At 42.7% G+C, this 19,860-nt stretch overlaps 1 protein-coding gene across 1 annotated transcript in view; it reads left to right on the top strand.

Moving 5' to 3' along the window:
* The window catches only part of LOC124775580 (G-protein coupled receptor GRL101-like), a 373,429-nt gene that overhangs the window by 98,989 nt on the left and 254,580 nt on the right, over positions 1-19,860 (top strand). Inside the window, exons 5-6 of the mRNA XM_047250411.1 lie at positions 1,631-1,729; positions 13,875-14,033. Coding sequence (XP_047106367.1) covers positions 1,631-1,729; positions 13,875-14,033 — 258 coding nt within the window. The remainder of the gene's footprint in view (positions 1-1,630; positions 1,730-13,874; positions 14,034-19,860) is intronic.

Below are 19,860 nucleotides of genomic sequence, written 5' to 3'. Positions count from 1 at the left end.
CGGCGCGGCGGGGGAAGGCCAGTGTCCTGGACTCGAAAAACGGACTCCCGCTTGCCAGTCTTCGGCTGTCAGATCTTCATCCCAGCTCACAGGTGACTGCTGATGTGAGGCCGTCTCCTTCCCGTCCTCACGAGTCACCCGGGTACGTAAAAATCAGACTTCAAATACCTTTTAACTTCTGTCTTCTGGCGCCGAGGCTGCTGCTTGCTATTCCATTACAGCGGCGGACTTGGTGCGTCTGTGTATGATGTAGTGTCTTCTTGCATGACTGTCTTCAGCACCGAAACTGACTGAAAACTACTGCTACTCTCTTCTCTTTTCTTTGTCTGTCGGGCCCACTGTGTCTCGCGTATTTATTCACTTCAGTTTACTGGAGGTGAACGACTTCACGGTCATTGCCTCGTCTGTCATGTTGAAAAGCTTCTCGAAGAATCTCCTTAACGTCGGTCATTGGCTCTTCGAATGTAGGCGAGGGCCTTTGATCACATGTGACGACTGAGAAACACGTGAATCGGTCATTGCCTCTTCTGTCACGTTGAGAAGCTTCTCGAAGAATCTTCTTAACGTCGGTCATTGGCTCTTGGAATGCAGGCGAGGGCCTTTGATCACATGTGAGGATTGAGAAACACGTGAGCCAGTCGGGCGATGCCCTGACGGCTGAATCGACAGCGTCCGCTTATGTGGAACTTGCTGACTTCATGGTAATCGTCTCTTCTGCTCTGCTGTTCTGCCCGCTGTTTGCCAGTGTGTAATTCTTCTAAACTAAACTAAGTTTTTCATTTATATTCTAATTTCTACTTCACTTTGATTTTACTAATTTATTTACTTAAGTACCACTCAACAATAGTGTATTTTAAATACGACAGCATGACATCTTAGGCACTGTAAAACACTCAAAACACTTGATAATGACACGTTGAAGCCTAAATCATGATTGTGTAAGTGTAAATGTAACATTGTAAATAAACAAGAGTCCAATGGCGGTACTGACTTTGAAGAAACATATCCAATTTGTTTTAACGATTATGAAACAGTGAAAATTTAACATTTTCCGTTACCGGTTGTAACGTGCAGCACGGTCGTTTTCACATGGAAAATAGAACAGGAAAAAGAACACAGACCTCTATCAGTTTACGATATTTATTATTTTAACACATTTTTCATAACATCGCAACCTCTAATGGATGTCTCTGTTTTATCCTCTTGGTTTTAAAATAACGTCTTTCTGTGACAATACTTGAAAAAACTAAGGAAATTAATGTGCACTATGTTATGAGAATTCTGGTGTATTAAACGCATTTACGAAATTACATAGACGAGTACTTTCATTTTCGCTTTTATTTCAATCCGATGTTTAAAGTTTGATATGGCTAAAATATGTTTTGCGATTATTTCAAGATGTTAAAAAAATTATGCTTATAGCAATAACGACCTGCATGAGATTATAATGTCCTATTAAGACTTAGGCATGTTTCCAAGATTCTCCACTTTGTTGGAAGTTAGCAATTATTTATCAGTTCAGTTGTGTTCAAAAAGTTGTAATAAAAATAAAATGAGGTTGAAGTGTCAGATATACGATTGTACAGTTTCTTAGTAATTTCATCAGCTCAGCCGGATGTTTCCTACACAGATTTCTTTCGGATATGCGGCGACGGGACTCGCGTTCACCGCTTCTTCTGGTGTGACGACTGGACGCACTGCGCTGATAACCACGCCGACGAGCTGAACTGTAAGTACCGGTATGACGTCACCACTAATGTCGGCACTCATCATTCAGTTCTCGTCTAGCCTCTGTCTGTCAGTATATAACTCATTTTGTGTGTGTTTATCTCTGGATTATGTTAACAAAAACAAATATACTGCATCGTTATTAGACGATACGTGGCACTCGTGTGAGAAACAGGGAACGTTCGTCTAAATTATGTTAACAATATTCTCTATTAATCCTGGTGCGTATTTGTACAATCGACTTTAGCTTACGTGTTACCCACTCTTTTGATACGTCTGGCCATAGATGTTACGATAACACAATTTCACTAACATAAACACAAAAAATTTATATTTCTTTTCTTGAAAATGGGTAATTTTCGTCTGCCTTGCTAACTCTCCTTTTCCTCTCCGTAAGTCCCTTCTTATACTTCCCCTTCCTGTCTTTCAATTCATTCTCCTCGTATACATTCATGAGCCAAAACATTAATATCAATCGCTTAATAGCGTATTGGTCCAAGTTTGCAGCGTAATACAGCAGCTACTGTGCGTGGGATGGATTCTGCTAATTCTCTTAGTTTCACAGGAGTGATCGGCAATAGTGGTGTTCTGTGTCTAACGGTAGGTGGTTCTGCTTTTTGGCAAAGTTTGTATTTTGCCAAGACAGCGCGAATTTGCTTTTCCATATTATTGAAATAATGGGCATCCCGTAATTTCTTTAGCACCAAAGTGAGATGTGTGTACCAAATGAGTTTGTTGACGAATTCATCTGTGATGCACAGTACCCAAATAGGTCTGTCAGGACATCTACGTCTGAATAAATTGTTACGTGCGAGGTAGAACTGTCTTATCCCAGTATTCGATTTGTTTTTCTATTTCTCCTTTATATCCTTCCAGACTGGTTACTTCTCCTGAACGTGAGCAATATCACATAAAGAAGATGAAACAAAGTTTCAAAGGCTATTTTAGGCATATACACTGAAGCGCCAAAAAAACCGATGTAGGCATGAATATTCAAATACAGAGGAATGTGAACTGGCAGAATACGGCGCTGTGGTCGGCAACCCCTATATAAGACAGCAAGTGTCTGGCGCAGTTGCTAGATCGGTTACTGTTGCTGCAATGGCGGGTTATCAAGATTTAAGTGAGTTTGACAGTGCTGTCACAGTCGGCGCACGAGCGTTGGGACAGAGCATCTCCGAGGTAGCAATGAAATTGGAATTTTAACGTAAGACCGTTTCACGAGTATACAGCGAGTATCAGGAATCCAGTAAAACATCAAATCTCCGACATCGCTGCGGCCGGAAAAAGATCCTGCAAGAACGGGACCAAAGACGAGTGAAGAGAATCGTCTAACGTGACAGAAGTGGAACCATTCCGGAAACTGCTGTAGATTTTAGTGCTGGGCCATAAACAAGTGTCAGTGTGCAAATCCTTCAACGAGACACCGTCGATATGGGCTTTCGGAGCCGAGGGCACACTCGTGTACCCTAGGCGACTACATTTCACAAAGCTATACGCCTCGACTGGACCCGTCAAGGCTGGAAACATTTAGCCTGGTCCGACGAGTCTCGGTTCAAATTGTATCGAACGGACGGACGTGTATGGGTATGAGAGAACCTCTTGAAACCTTGCACCCTGCATGTCACCAGGGTTACTGTTCAATCTGGCGGAGGCTCCATAATGGTGTGGGGCGTGAGCAGTTGGAGTCATATGGGACCCATCTTACGTCTAGATACGACTCTGACAGGTGACACGTTCGTAAGCGTCCCGTCTGATCACCTGCATCCATTTATGTCCATTTTGCATTCCGACTGACTTGGGAAATTGCACCAGGACAATGCGACACCCCACACGTCCGGAATTGCTACAGAGTGGTTCCAGGAACATTTGTTTGAGTTTAAACACTTCCGCTGGCCACCAAACTCCCCAGGCATGAACATTATTAAGCATAGACAGCCTTGCAGGATTCATGGTGTCCGTTCCCTCCACTACTTCAGACGTTAGTGGAGTCCATGTCACGCAGTGTTGTGCCACTTCTGCGTGCTCGCGGGGCCCTATACAGTACTAGTTTCTTTGGGTCTTCAGTGTATGTTTCCGGAGGTATGTGGCACCTTATGTCTAAGCCCAGGTCACAGAGTCACACAATTCCCCTAAGTTACGGGAAAATGGCTTCTCCGCGCTTAGCGAATTTGGTTTATTACGCCACTGAAAAGCACTGTACCACTGTACCAAGAATGTGGTCTTACTACAGGGACATTTACCGTGCTGGAAGGTGTCATCGCCGTCATCGGAGACACCAGCCAAGAAGAGACGCTGTTGATCCACACTAATATTCGCATAGTTAGTGGTAGTCCTGGTGCCTTCGATTACTACCACAGGTCACGCGGAAGGCTATATGAGTAAACACATAGTATTATAGCACCCCGGCAGTGCGGCGACCTTGACGAGGTTCATGTTTCGAGCAACCGTTTACCTTGTTGATGCCGGTTCCGGACACGACCGTCAACCTTTAGTAACAAGAAGTGACTCATGTTGCCTGGTGTTTCCATTGATCCACTGTCCAATTTTGAAGATCGCGTGCCAACTGCAATCATAATTAATGATGTCGTTGGGTCAACGTAGGAACCCATAGGGGTTGTCTACTGCGGTGCCCCGGTTCAAGAACGTGCATTGAACGATGGGCTCCGAAACACTTGTGGCCGGTCCACTGCTGTATTCCATCTTCAGATCTGTCACAAATAGCCACTTATCATGCTTTACAGATCCGGCAAGCCACCAATCTGCACGTTCTGGCATGAGATATGGATGTCCAACGCATTGTAGGGTACTCGCTGTTTCACCGTCCTTCAACCGCATTACGTGAAGACTCACGGCAGTGTCACACGGGCTGTAGACCAGCTCCGCTGTTCACGAGCTGCTCGTTTCCACTCCCTGTACCATGTCAGTGGACATATCTACCAGCGGCCAGTATCGTCGCTAATATGATTCTCCATTCGTATACGAGTGTTTATACTGTCGTTATAGTGTCACGTGCCTGGCATTGGGTCTCGTCTTAATGCCTTGGCTCATCAGTGAATGTTACTCTTTTGTAGCCCCTTATTGTTCAACCCCATTTCAAGCTCCACGCTCATTCTCATTTACATGCCTCATCTGAGGAACGGATGTCATAATAAAATTTTAATTATACTTGAGCAGTCCATTTTCTAACAAACAAAAGGAGCAATGGATGCATTATTATCATCAATCTGTTTTACCGAATTGTTATAAAGACGACCACGGGAAAGAGTAAAGTGGCTAAAACATAAAATTGCGTATTCTCTTGAATAAATCTTCCTCGCAGGTATGTAGCGTAATTTAAAGAATGAGTATTCAATTGTTCCCAGGACTATGAAAATACCACTATCAATACAGCTTTGATTGGAAGAGAAGACTACCGTGAAATGAGGCTAAAACAGTCTTCTTTTTTGATAAAATCCATCCTTAGTAGGAATTCTGCTATTGTGCTGTGTGAATATGAAGCGCAGAATATAGAAAATTATGTGGCCTTCTGCCTTCCCATTCAGTTAAATGTCGATGCGATTGCAGAAGTGGAGTGAATTCAATTACACGACTAGATGAGATAACCTTCGGGCAAGAAGGATTACGAAAAGAGAGCTTGTGAACCTCATCTGGAGTTGCGTGAAAGAAAAGAAATGTGTATCTGACCGGGAAACGGACGCCAAACAAGTTCTTTTACGGGCAGTGCACTTACCGATTGAACTATCTAGGTGCAACTCATGACCATTCGTCAAGGTTTTTAATTTTCCATTCTCTCCCGATTTTCAAACTCTCGCTGAACTAGTTTTCCTGGAAGGGATTATATCATAGAGAAATGGTTTGGCCGCATGCTAGAGAGTTGTTTCCGCTATATACCTTTCACTTAGCAGCGTGGTGTGTTCGATTTCGAAATTGTCTGGTGAAGTGGGACCCAAATCCTGAACACGTATCAAACGTCCGACTCTATGCTCATTTCTGTTAATTTTTCTTCCTTGTCCAGAAGAACTCCCACCAACAAAAACATATATAAAATTCGCATCCATACGGGAATAGGACTCAAACACATGACACCCTCCAGCGATGGTGTCATAAAGGCTGCCCTTCAAATACTGTTCTCAAACCCAAGTTAAAAAATTATTTGTTACCGAAATATTTATTTCTTTATGTATTCATTTATTACACTGTAGACAGTTGTCTATAATTTAAACAAAGGCTGTATTCATTTTTCGATAAATTATCAACAGTAAGTTCTTTCCTAGTAAGTTCTTTCCTATACATCACCAGCTAAGGATACTTTAGACATTCCCACCACATAACTATTCCTACTATTAATAAAACTACACCTACTACCCGATCTAAATATACCTGACAGTATTATTGCTCTAAACCTGATTTCCTCCTATTTGTCACTAGTATGCATTATAAGATATTAAAAAAGATTATAAACGGTAATGATATCAATTCTAATCTGCCATATTCCGAAATGCACTCCGTCGGTCCCCAGCCCATATGTACTCCCTGCCCATTCCTGGGCGCTTCGGAGAGCGGTGTGGTTGCGTGTGCTTCTTACCATTTGTGTCAGCTTCTCCTTCCAGGGGATGACTCCCCTGTTCCAATGGAGAGCCGCTGTTGCCGGTGTTCTAGTTCTGTGGATGGAGAGGCACGGCACACGGATGCGCTTCCACTCTATCTTGTTTTTGTGATCGTCTAGCATGCGCAATTAATATATCGTCTGCTGCAGCTGTTGATCTCAAATGTTTTCGATCCGTTGCTCTCGGCCTTCTGCGTCACAACCTCCTCTAGTGAAACAGGCGGAGGTTCGTTGCCAAGGTAGCGCACAACACGATTTGTTTAAAAAAAATATTGTCCTGGACCTGCCATCCTGCTTCGCCACGCACTCGAGCGTTCCGTGCTGATTCAGTTACTGCCGATCTGTATCAGCAGTAAAATCGTCGTTCAACGGTCGTCCCCAGATAGTATGTCCTGAATATGTTCACAGAACGGAGGGGGTAGACCATCAAATTGCAGTGGGTACAGTCCCACGCTGGCATCCACTATAATGAGGAAGTTGACGTATTAGTGAACCAAGCTTCCTCCGTGGCATTGTCTTTGATTTGAAATTTCCGTGTACTGACTACCTAAGTGAAGGCCAGAGCCACGGAAAACACAATGGCAAGTATCGTGGAACGTGTCCCAACAAATGGAGGAGGTTATTACACGGTATTACAGCCTCGAATTCCTACAAAACCGTGGTTTCCGAAGGCCCATTTCGACCGATCAACGATTTCCACCATCGTTCGACTCTTGTTCAATCATGCCTCTTTTCCTCTCCATCTACAACGAATCAACACTTACAGTTCCCTTAGATGTGACTTTGGTTCTGAATAGGAAACTCGCGTAACCCACATCCTTTTTTCGTGTCCCAAATTTCAGTGTGAAAGGTTAGATTATTGAAGAAATTGTTATGTATGAGAAATACCACGTCCTTCTATCAGATTCTTCTCTTTCGTTTTGTTACCGACATTCGTCTTTATAAAGTGACTGTAAATTTCCTTTAAAGTGTTGGTAAGAGTCTGTAGCTCTTAATGGTTTGCGTTTTTCATGTCTTTCTTTTGATGGAATTTCTATACTGGTGTGAAATGTTGTTGTCCATTTGTGGTGGACAAAATTGTGACAGCTTCAGGTCTTATATCAGCAAATACGAATTTATGTATTCTTTGCATACAATTGAACGTACAGTTCAGCCACGTTATTTAGATGGTAGATTGAGTACTACTGGTGGTCAAATAAATAAAAGAAATGGTATGTTCTGGTGTTCTTTCTTTACCAACGGCACATTTGGAGGTCTGTCTTCGACCAGTTGAGTGCCAGCAGGTTACATAAGGCTCTTGACGCGTCAAGACGTGTGTCACGTCTCTTGACGGATTCAGATGGCTCATTCCCAGTTTCAGTTTTACATCTGGGAGAAAACCGCAGGTGCACTGCCTGTCTGGGCATCTTCCTTCCGTTTTTGATTGTCAATTTACTGCTTTATGGCTCGTATTCTTATTATATGCAGGACTTCAATATGCTCTTTCTTCAGTCAATAGATGACCGATCTTTTCAGTATCTCAAGATTAAGTGGACATTTTCCAAGTATTATATGCAGCGTCTCAACTGACACATTATTAAAGCCGCCTCTCAACCGAAGTAGTATTCCGTGTTCAGCCTCCTAGTATCCGCGCTGCTGTTGTGAGCAGAAGCCTGTGCACCCAAGCACCCTCACATCACCTCCTAACGCTTTTATCACAGTTAGGGTGGCATTATGATACATCCTCATTGTCTGTATTGATAGTTTATAATCATAACTGACTAGATTAATAATTCTGTTATCAATGTACCTGCATCTCTTGTTTATTTATCCAATATGATAATTTTGTTGCTCGTCCCAGAGAACACCTTAGTATCTGGTGACGAATTTTCCCTTTGTGGACCTGTCAGATAATTTCATGATCATATCTCACCAGAGTTTCACTTTTAACAACATTTACCACGTTTATCAGTCGCATCAGACAATTTAACAATGTACTTGTTGAAAGAACTTGCCACATCCTTCTTCCAGTTCACCGCAGCTTTTTTTGACAGGGACCGTCAGGTTGTCAGTATATGCCCCTATCCCTTCGACAGCTTCGTTATCCTGCAGCTTCCATAATACAGGTTCAAGTACCAGATCCCTATGGGCAGCCGTTAGAAAATTCTTCTGTGAGAGCCTCTCTAGGGCACGACGTGATTGCTGCTCAGTTTTGACAATAGTTCTTAAAGCAGTTCTAGAAAGCTGCGGGGCAGTCCAAGCCCCTCAGGAGGTCAAGAAGCTAGCTACCCTAAGTATTCGAAAGCCCCGGAAATGTTCACATTGTGGCTACAACATATTTAAGGGCGTAAGTCTTACCGCCTCTTTACGGAGTCTTCTGATGACTTCTCACTTCTGAATTCATAGGGTGGGAGATTTATTGCATGAAGGAGATCTATTCTTCTGATGTTTACGGTATTGCTGCTTCTCAACCACTGTACCTAAAGCAACGAGAAGGCTCATCGGTCGGTAGGAATTTTGAGCGAGAGGAGTCATGTCTTCAACTTGCTTCAGAATAATCAGATTTCGGTTCTTTCATGTACTTAGTATCATTGCTGCAACATACACGCTTTATACAGTTGTATAGACTTGAACTTGCGTCCATGTGAATAGTCAGTAGAACGTCAGCAGGTATACCGTCAAGACCAGGTGATTTATTCCTTTTCAGTTTCAGGAACTATTCCCTCAACCTCCTCTTTCGAAAATGGGAAAAATTTCATTTCTAATGTATACTTCCCCACTTTCGTTCTGTGTTCATCAAATTCGTTTTCTGTCGAATTATCTGGAAAGAGACAGTCCAGCAGCAATCGTGCAGATTAGCGCCAGATTTCTATCACGCTGCTGTCTGCTCACTTTAGAGTCACTATCATTGCCGGATATTTTATCTTTCGGCAGACGATTTTATACGGCGTAACCGATGGGTCAATATTTAGTTTCTGTGCCTCGAATCGGTTTCAGCGGTTTGTTCTTGTTTGCCGCAGGTGGTCTATAAAATTGCTGCAAGTTCTCTGTATCTGCCCAGACGGCGGGCTCTTTCTCCCGTAGTCTTGCCTTTCTGGTACATTCTTCTTCTTCTTATTCTTCTGACTTCTGTTCTAAGACTATGGAGATACTCGTTCCATGGCACTTGCGAATTCCAGCCCCAATTCCAGCCCAATTGTCTTATGACTGTTATTGTACCTCTTGTATTGCGGTCACGAGTTATTGAGCTATTGTACAGTCTTTGTCATCTACTTCCGCCGGGTTCGGGCATTGGAAAATACTGCTCAGGTGGGTGCAGTCGGCTTTCCTTACGTTGTGTCGTGTCTTTAATGCGTTTAGAGCATCGAAATCTCTGAGTTCATCTCTGTGGGAGTCAGCTGCCTAGATTATAAAGTCGTGGTCACTCATGGGGAGGCCTCTTTCAACTTTCGAAAGGGTAAATACAAAATAACATAAACGCGAGCAATGAAAATTGCTAGTTTTGAAGCATATAGTCTTCCTCTACCTCATTAACACTACTGACCTCCCTGTTTTCCTCTCATAGCATTCGCCTCATGGAATATCTAAAAGGTGGACGATTCACGTCACTTTTTGATACTAAGGAAGGTAGTTTAATTGTATCTTATGTAATTTATCTAATGAAGGCAATTTTTACTTATTTGATTTACCCTATGAACTCATAAGTGTTTCTATAAAACGCTCTTGTAGTTTCTTTACGTTCAGCGCGTTTCAACATTTATGCTCATTCTCACATACAACTGTCTTACTGATACTCCTTCCATGAAGTTTTCAAAACTAAAGATAGCTGTGTGTGAAACGGAAGATTTAGAAACAGTGTGTATTACAAGTTTTGATTTATAGCAGTGAGAATAAATTCAAAATCAGAGGCTCATTTAGCTATAAACTGGAGATCTATGTTGGTAATTAATGGACTAGACGAATTAACAGAATTGGCTCAGATTAGTGATTGTAGAGGGTGACTATAATTAAAATTAAACTGAGGTCGGGTAGACATGAAAGTTTTCGAGTGTATGATGGATGGGATAAAGAATTTGTTGAAATCTAAGGATAAGGAAAGACCGAGGCGGTAACCCAGTGCTAGGAAGGAATATGATGAAAGCATACAGGAGAAAAATGCATCCATCTACCTGAACGCAATGGGACACACAGTAGTCTGGAAGGGGGCCTGTACCCAGCACTGCATGTGGAATGGTAGATGGTTGTGATGTTCAATGATGAGATACAACGGTGCACGACCTCTGCACGCGGGAGCGGTTATTGGTGATGTTTCAACTGTTACGGGGATACGATAGGGATTCTAACCAGTCACTCCAGTGCCTCTACTGAAGATCACAGAACTTGTTAACACGGATGTTGTGCTCCCTGTCGGTTGCTCTCATGTGAACCAAAGTCTTCTCATTCCGCTGCATCCGGCACAGTGATCAAGCAACAAAGCCTATGGCAGTTTCTTAGGGGCTGTCTCTGTGAGGACGTATAACCACATATCTATAAGAAAATTTTAAACAGACTACACGTACTGCCTTAGGGAGACACAGGGACCACCTAATAGAGGTATTTTGTTGAATATATCAGCTTCAGGCTAGAAAAATGTTATCATTACCAGTTTCATGTTACCAGCTCGTCATCAAATATCGTTTTTACGTTGCCGAGTCACACTTTGGCATTTGACGAGCTCGCAGGTAACGGATTAAAATCATTTGATGCTGAACTGGTAAGTCGATATCGTAATGATACATTTTAAGACAAAAGAAAAGGAAAATGAAAGAAAAGACGACGTACCATGAAGGAATTATCCGAATGGTCCGAATGGGGTGGAAATCGGTAAATCTGATATTCATGTACAGACAAACAAGTGATTACAATTTCAGAAAAACTGGATGATTTATTCAAGAGAAAGAGCTTCTAGAACTGAGCAAGTCAGTAACGCGTTTGTGCACATATAGCCTTTATGCAGACACTTATTCGGCTTGGCACTGAGTGACAGAATTGTTCGATGTCCTCCTGAGGGGTATCTTGCCAAGTTCTGTCCAACTGGCGCGTTAGATCGACAAAATCGAGAGTTGGTTTGAGGTCCCTGGCTTTGTTGCTCCAAACGATCTGAATTGGGGAGGGGTCCGGCGACCTTGCTGGCCACGGTAGGCTTTGGCAAGCACGGAAACAAGCAGTACAAACTCCTGGACGTCGGGCAGTTTGGGTGGCGACAGTCAGCTATACGGGGCGCCTCCAGACGCGTCGCCAGGCTGGAATCTCAGTGACTGGGGTAGAACTGTCGCCAGTGCTGTGACCCGCTTCAAAATGAGACACAATGACCAGCGAAGACGTATCTGGAGCAGCAGTGGCATACCAACCTCACTTTCGCTCGCCATATGGCCTGAGAACCAAGAATGATGGTGCGGCGTGCCATTTCATATGACAGAAAATTCGTCGACGGTATTCCACACCCCTTTTTGTTGCCGTTCATGACAAGCCTCTCTGGGCTTACATTTCAACAAGATAATACCCTCCCACACGCGACAAGAGTTTCTGCTTATTGCTTGCAAAAGTTTACCGTTACGAGCAAGGCCAATTGGGCAGAATGTGGCACGGTACACCTCAACAACGTTTCCGCCAAATCTATGAATGAATGGCAAGTCAAATAACTTCTCGCCTAAGGGCCTGAGGTAGAGCAACGCATCATTGATTTGGTCAATTTGTGACTCTCTCTCTCTTGAATAAATCATCTAGTTTCTCTGAAACTGGAATGATTTGTTCGTCTGTACTTGTACATCCCGTCTTCCGGTTTCCAATCATTAGGATAGTTCCTCCGTGGAGTGTCTTCTTTTTTAGTCTGAGTGCATATTATTAAAAAATGCAAGTTAATTCTTCGGTAACGATGCAGCTACTTTAAGATATGCAGTTCCTCAGCAAACTATATGTCGGAGGCATCAAACGCACGCCGTGGGTCGGATGATTTTATGTACGCAGAGCAGAGACTGGCCCGTTTATTGCAGATTTTACGACACCTACTCCAGATGTTGATAGAATGAGGAATAGTGGACTTCACAGCTGTAATTAACTACGTTTTCGAGATATGTCGATTTTCACGCCGCGTAAACACCTACCGTATAGACCGTATACCATATCTCTGATTATGAATTGTACACGAAAAGGGCGGGAATATAGCTCTTCACCCGGTGCTGAGGACACATAAAAACTGACCACTAGTGTTCCTCAGGAAGAATAAAACTGCTAATAAAAGTCTTATGAAGAATGTCACCTGGTTTCCGAATGATATTGTAGCTACTAGAAAAGATAAAAAGTAAAGCTCATTTCAGTTAACCTCCGTCCAAATTCCTTGAAGAACAGAATTTCCATGCACAAAACATCATGTTTCCCGAACTATATGCCGTACAACAATACAGTTTTACAGATACATTCAATAATGTAAATGCTGTCTGCAAAAGGTTTTGCGAATAGAGTTAATTGTAAAGAAGTAACGAATTGAAATGTCATGCCAGGTGCAGCAGTTTTAGCGCATGGAAGCAAGAGTGCAGTTAGTCATACTTTTTTTCATTATTTTGTGGGGTTATCAGCGAAACAGAGTTTCTAAAGGATTTGAAATTATATATACAGTCGGTTGGAAGTCGCTAGTGCTCCCATTATCAAGTACAGGACGCTTATAGTTTGAGTAATTTGTGCACTACGAGTTACTTTGCCTAAAGACAAATAACAGCTACCGTGTTACACGTTCTGACATTACATTATCGCTCCTAATGACTAGATTGTGATAGTAGTTTAAGCTTTTAAATTGGATCAGACAAAGAAAAATCAAATATCTTTGCGCTGGGAAAGGCTAGATAGTAACCTGCAACTCGGACCTGCCCCGTGTGCCATGCACCATGTACTATGCACTGTGTTAGCCATTTCCTAATAGAGATGTCACATATTAACAGCCTTCTTTATACCTGTGGAGAATCTGACGTTTCATCACCTTTTTTTCTAGTGTGCATTCTGTTTCAAATATTTGACGGTTACAATTTTTTGTCAGTACTCGACTGTGCACAGTTTTTGGAAAGAACCGTAGGTGTCTTTTACGGACAGTAGTTGATGTGAAGACTGAGGACACAACAGTGATGTGAGTCAATATTAAACAAATAATGCCTTGTGAGTGGTAAATATGTGCACACATGTTAAGTTAGTTATCGTTGTCATTATAGAATGTTAGGGGCACCTGGCACAAGGTGATGCGCTGATAGTAAAATTACGAACCACAAATGAAATAAATCAGTCAGCGTATTGACTTCCAGTTCGTACAGTGGAAGGTCAACTTTTCTAATCTTTAGGTGGCTTATTATACTAACGTCTTCATTCGCTACTGGCGTCTCACAGTCACATTGGAATGGAGTTCGTAATTCTCCATTCACTGAGCGCCTAAGTCATATTATTGTAATGGCTAATTGTCTTAGCCGATGTTGTTGACATCGCCGTTAAATGAAGAGGAGACGGTGCGGTGAGGCGGTCGTGGCGATGGTTGCAGGTACAGCCTGTGACGGCGCCGACAAGTTCCGCTGTCCGAACGGTCGCTGCATCCGTCGCGCCAACCTGTGTGACTCGTACTGCGACTGCGCGCCGACCGAACGCGGCCAGGGGTGCGCCGACGAGGCGGGCTGCCAGCACAGCTACCTGCAGAGGCACGGTATGTACCCTCTACACCTGTCTACCCACACAAGCACTGCATGAACGCACCACGCGCTGCGCCCGCTCGCTAGAGGATCTGTCGTGGTAGCATTTTACACTAAGCTGAAACAAATCATGGGATACTTCCCAATATCTTGTCGGACCTCCTACTGCCTGAAGTAGTGCAGCAGCTCGAAGTGGCGTCGACTCAACAAGTCGCTGGAAGTGCCTTAAGATTTTCTGAGCCATCAGTAGTTGCAAACTGTTGCCAGTGTAGGATTTTGTACTCGAAATGACCTCTCGATTATATCCTATAAATGTTCCATGGGTAGCCCAATCATACACTCTTATTTTCCAAAGTGTTCTTCAAACTAATCACAAACGATTATGGCCTAGTGACATGCGCTTTGTAATCCATAAAAATTCCATTGTTCTTTGGGACCACTAAGTCCATGAATGGCCACAAATCGTATCCGGCTAGCCGAACACAACCGTTTCCAGTCAATGATTGTTTTGGTTGGACCAGAGGACCCAGTCCTTTCCATGTAAACACAACCCACACAATTATGTGCTACCATTACCTTGCACAGTGCCTACCTGTGTGACTCGTACTGCGACTGCGCGCCGACCGAACGCGGCCAGGGGTCTGCGCCACCTCGATCACTACAATCAGCTCATATCAACGGCAATCGCGACTCACCTACCAGTCCACGGTTTTCCAAACCACTAAGGTCCAATCGATATTGTCACTAACACAGGAGTGGCGCTCCAAGCGATGTCGTGCTGTTGGCAAAGGCACTTGCGTCGGTCGCCTGCTGTCATACCCCATTAACGTCAAGTTTCCCCCATTTTGTACAAACGGATGCGTTCGTCGTGCGTCCAACATTAACTTCAGCGGTTACTTTACGCAATGCTGATTCTCTGTTACTGAGATCTCTAGTCAAACGCTGCTGCTCTTGGTCATTAAATGATGGCCGTCACTTGTTGCGTTGTCCGTTGTGAAAGGTAATGTCTGAAACGGAGTATTCTCGAAACGGATGCACTATGGATCTCGGAATATTGAATATCCTAACGATTTCTGAAGTGGAATGTTCCATGCGTCTAGGTCCCCAACCAGTACGCGTTCAAAGTCTATTAATTTCCGTCGTGCGGCCATAATCACGTCGGAAACGTTTTCACATGAATTATCTGAGTACAAATGATAGCTTTGCCAGTAAACTGCCCTTTATACCTCTTGCACGCGATGCAACCGCCATCTTCATATAGGCATATCGCTATCTCATGACTTATCACCTCAGTGAACTTTCAGTATAACTGCTGACTTATAAATGGAAAACAGAGGTATGGCTCAACATCATATACCTGGCGGTAAATCGCGTAACAAACGACGTTTTTCGAGAAGTTACTTCTCATCCTCGGGTCTTTCTTTGTCATGGCGACCGGCTCCACCGGATCCATCAGCCTCTATCTTCATACACAGCGCCCTTTCGCTTTATCCACCACACGGTTCCCTTGTCACGGGGCCTACGGTGTGTTTTTGCGATCCCGTAGATCAGCATCCCGACATAGCAAAGTTGCGAGTCGGCAGTGCAATCAAGATGCAGACTCTCCACTACACATATTTGATGACTTTTTATTTATTATTTATTTTACACATCTAGTTTCGTAAGACAAATTCAGGAAAAAATCTCCATCGTTATGGAATGTTTCAGTCATGAACTTGCAACAGAAAAGTAATAACATATAAAATAAAATATTTATGAATCCTAAAAAGACGTCAAGCTATAAGTTTATGTAAGCGTACTAAACATTAAAACGCAGGAATCATCTTATTTATTTAAGTAACTCCTCAACAGAATAAAAGGAATGAGACATGAGTAAACTCTTCAGGTTGGATCTGAAAGCACGTGGATTACTGCTAATATTGGGGTAGCTTATTGAAATTGGATGCAGCAAAACACTGCACGCCTTTCTGCGCGAGAATCAAGGAACTTCGATCCAAATGCAGATTGGATTTCTGCATAGCGTTAACTGAGTTAAAACTGCTAATTGGGAATAAGCTGATATTGTCAACAAGAAACGACAATAAAAAAATATGCATACTGAGAGACATGAGAATATCCAGACAAATGAACAGGGGTCAGCAAGAGGTTGGCGTACGTAACACGACTTATTGCTCGAATCGCCCTTTCCTGAGTCAAAAATACCCTCTGAGAATGGGAAGAGTTATTCCAAAATGTAATGTTATACGTCATAAGCAAATAAAAAAAGAAGCATGGTACTTTTCATGTCGAACTATCTCATATCTCAGATACTGTTCTAATAGTAACAATGGCAGCTTTAAGTTTTTGAACAAGATCCTGAAAGTGGGCTTTCCACGAGAGTTTGCTGTCTAGTAAAGAAGAATGAATTAAAGTATTGCCTTGATTTCTCTACTGTTCCCCTTCACTCTGGTTGGAAAAAATACTGTCTGCATCGTGTCCAATGAATTTAGGAGATCTTTCAGTATCCCTTTTCCTGCACAATCACATACAAAATTAAATTTTGAGACAGCATAGTTGTATGGAGATAAACAGCGATTAATTTTCTTATAATCAATTATTCAAAATGATAGTCACAATCGGATTATTTATTTTGCCACCAACCGGTTTCAACCCGCCATGGGGTCATCTTCAGGGCAATTTACACCATTTTGTCGCTCGCTGGAGCCGTCACCCTGCCTGTGCACGGTTGGTAACTATCACTACCAACCGTGCACAGGCAGGGTGACGACTCCAGCGAGCGACCAAATGGTGTAAATTGCCCTGAAGATGACCCCATGGCGGGTTGAAACCGGTTGGCGACAAAATAAATACTGCGATTGTGACTGTCATTTTGAATAATTGACTTACAAAATTAATGCTGAAGTCACCATATACAACTAACTTTTGGTACTTTGTATAAAGTGAACCAAGAACTCTCTCTAACTTAAAGAGAAGTGATCTGAAGCCAGAGTTAAGGAACCTGTAAATAACAATTAGAACTTTAATTTCACTAACTTCAACTGCCCCTGCACAACAAACCTGTTCAGTGCAGTGCTTTGATACATGTATGGACTCAAATGGAACACTGTTTTTTACGTACATGGTCACTCCCCACGCTGAAAAGAACTATTTCAAAAATAGCCAGCTAATCTGTTTCCTGGTAAAGGAAGCCTCTTAACTGTCACATTATTTAAGTGGCACTTAGATATACCAATAATCTCAGAGTCCACATCTATAAGCAGTTCACTAACTTCAATAAGTCTTATATTTTGATGAAATATGCTAATTCCTTCATTACTTGGATAACTGACTTTCTTTGAAGGTGGATCCTTGGTTGGCGAGACTTCCTTTAAGAAGGGATACTTATCAGTTGACTGCAGTCTAAAGAAGCCGCAGCAATAATACCAACCACTACAGGAATTTCCCCATGGGCGATCCCACCCCCGCCCACTACACTATCGCCTATAACCTTGGCCAAACTCTTCTTCCATACCTGCTGAAGTGCAGACCGTCACCACTGAAACCCGCCGTATTGACAGACTCATCTGGCACCACTGCGATGGCCGATCATGACGCTGAAAAATTGAGCCACTAGTTTGAGTAGCTATCTTTTCCAGGTCAATACCTACATCATACTCCCCGTCCTTATGAAGAATGAGGTCTGCTACATGTGGCTTCTCTCCACTAAGCTCTGACAGTTGATCAAATGTATTGGTGCAACTGTCTGAATATCTTCTCTTCCCAGCTGCCTTCGTACCGACAGACAGTTACCATTGCCCACCGCCCTTCTCCCTCCTCATCCTCATGACATTTTTTTTATGCGACGTCTCTTGTATACTAAATCTGAGGGTGAGCAATGCTCTTCGAAGTGTGTTGTTTTACTTGTGATTAATAGCTAATCTTATGTGATTTGCCCGAAGTTTAATTAATCAACTAATAACGGTTCATTACGAGTAGCAATCTCCTAGAATATAGTGTGTGTGTGTGTGTGTGTGTGTGTGTGTTTGTTTGTGTATGTCAGAAAGAGAGAGAGGCAAAGTGAAAGACATAAATAATCAGAGAGAGGAAGATGAAGAGAGAGAGAGAGATTGAGAATTTGGTGTAAATGACGTTCAACAGACTCTAACCAGACAACTTGCATATCACGTACCGCGATCGCAATCTGTTCTCTCTCTCTCTCTCTCTGTGTGTGTGTGTGTGTGTGTGTGTGTGTGTGTGTGTGTGTGTGTGTGTACGCGTGTGTAGCTTCGAGCTGTCGATAGCAATTATGATGATGGGACTTAAACAAAGAAAGCTGATGGCCGCATGTTGCCTACTTATAAGGAGGACACGAAATTGATCATTCGAAAGACGTATTACCATATCAACATAAATTTCCTCAAAAAGATACTACCCACAAATTAGGAACTGTACGCACGATGTTTCCTCTAGAAATTAGTGGTTAGGAACAGTACCTCACTACAGTTTCTGCCACTGTCGGTCAGGTCCTGGCGCTGACATGTTTCTTGCAACCAGGATTTAAATCTTCTGTTTCCAAGTCAAGCAACACAGCACAAACCCACGTTAGCGACGTCGGTCACAGTGTGTGTCAGAATACGGAGTTACCTTAACTTTTCAATTCTGAATCCATTCAAGGAATACAAGTAGAAATTTATTTGCATTGCCTTTCGCCGTAACATGTTTCAGGAGTTCGCCCATCTTGAGGTCTTAAAATTCATGTATGCTGAAGTAGTTCGTCAACTATTACAATTTATTTGTGAGTTACTGACGTTTGTAGCCACATCGTTATTTGAGTCGTGTATTTCATTGAGTAATGCATTCATGTTGCCTTTAGCACAATGGCCGGCCGGTGTGGCCGTGCGGTTCTAGGCGCTTCAGTCTGGCACCGCGTGACCGCTACGGTCGCAGGTTCGAATCCTGCCTCGGGCATGGATGTGTGTCATGTCCTTAGGTTAGTTAGGTTTAATTAGTTCTGGGTTATAGGCGACTGATGACGTCAGAAGTTAAGTCGCATAGTGCTCAGAGCCATTTGAACCATTTTTAGCACAATGATGCATTTACGCCATTTTTCTTTTACTTTAATCACATGTTACTATAGTCTGACTCGGTAAGAAGCATTGGCTAGCTTGTCGATTGAAATATTTGGTCCTAATTACTTCAAAACGGGAAAATAACCATAAAGATGAGTGCTGTCCTGTTTTATAGATAATGTATATTCTTAAGTCGTGGCGTGTAATGAAATATGGTCTACATTAAATGAAAACATGCCGAATTAATTAGAAGCGGGATCAGATCTTTACTGCGGCCTTATTTTTTTGCTTATAAACTTCGCATCTGAACTGAACATATTACAGAAAGGTAGGAAATTAGAGCTGACGCCTTCATAAGTTGAAAGAACCAGTGTTCGTTTACACTTTCAAACGGAGCAGTAGGCAAAGTTTGACCGGAACGGGGATAAGGAATACAATAAGGACGAATGAGTATCTGTGAGAGGTGAAATAGTGAAGATAATAGAGGATGAGGCAGGTAAAAAGATATTTAATTTCATTAACGAAAGGAGAAATAAAAATTCAGCAAATGATGCAGACAAAAGGGAATACCTAGTCTAAACAATGAGACTGACAGGAAGTGGGAAATGTCAAAGCAGGAATGGCCAGACGAAGAACGCAAGGATGTGGAAGTATGCAAAACTATGGAAAGGATACTTGCTGTCCATGAGAAAATTAAGAGATTTTGGATAAAAGAGTGAAAGCTTAGTCCATATTCTGGATCAGAGTCGAGAAGAGTAAGTGCAGTGCTCATCATAAAAGAAATTTTTGATCA

Source organism: Schistocerca piceifrons, chromosome 2 (assembly GCF_021461385.2).
Source record: "Schistocerca piceifrons isolate TAMUIC-IGC-003096 chromosome 2, iqSchPice1.1, whole genome shotgun sequence".
Taxonomy (NCBI): domain Eukaryota; kingdom Metazoa; phylum Arthropoda; class Insecta; order Orthoptera; family Acrididae; genus Schistocerca; species Schistocerca piceifrons.
This window is presented reverse-complemented; position numbering and strand designations above follow the sequence as displayed.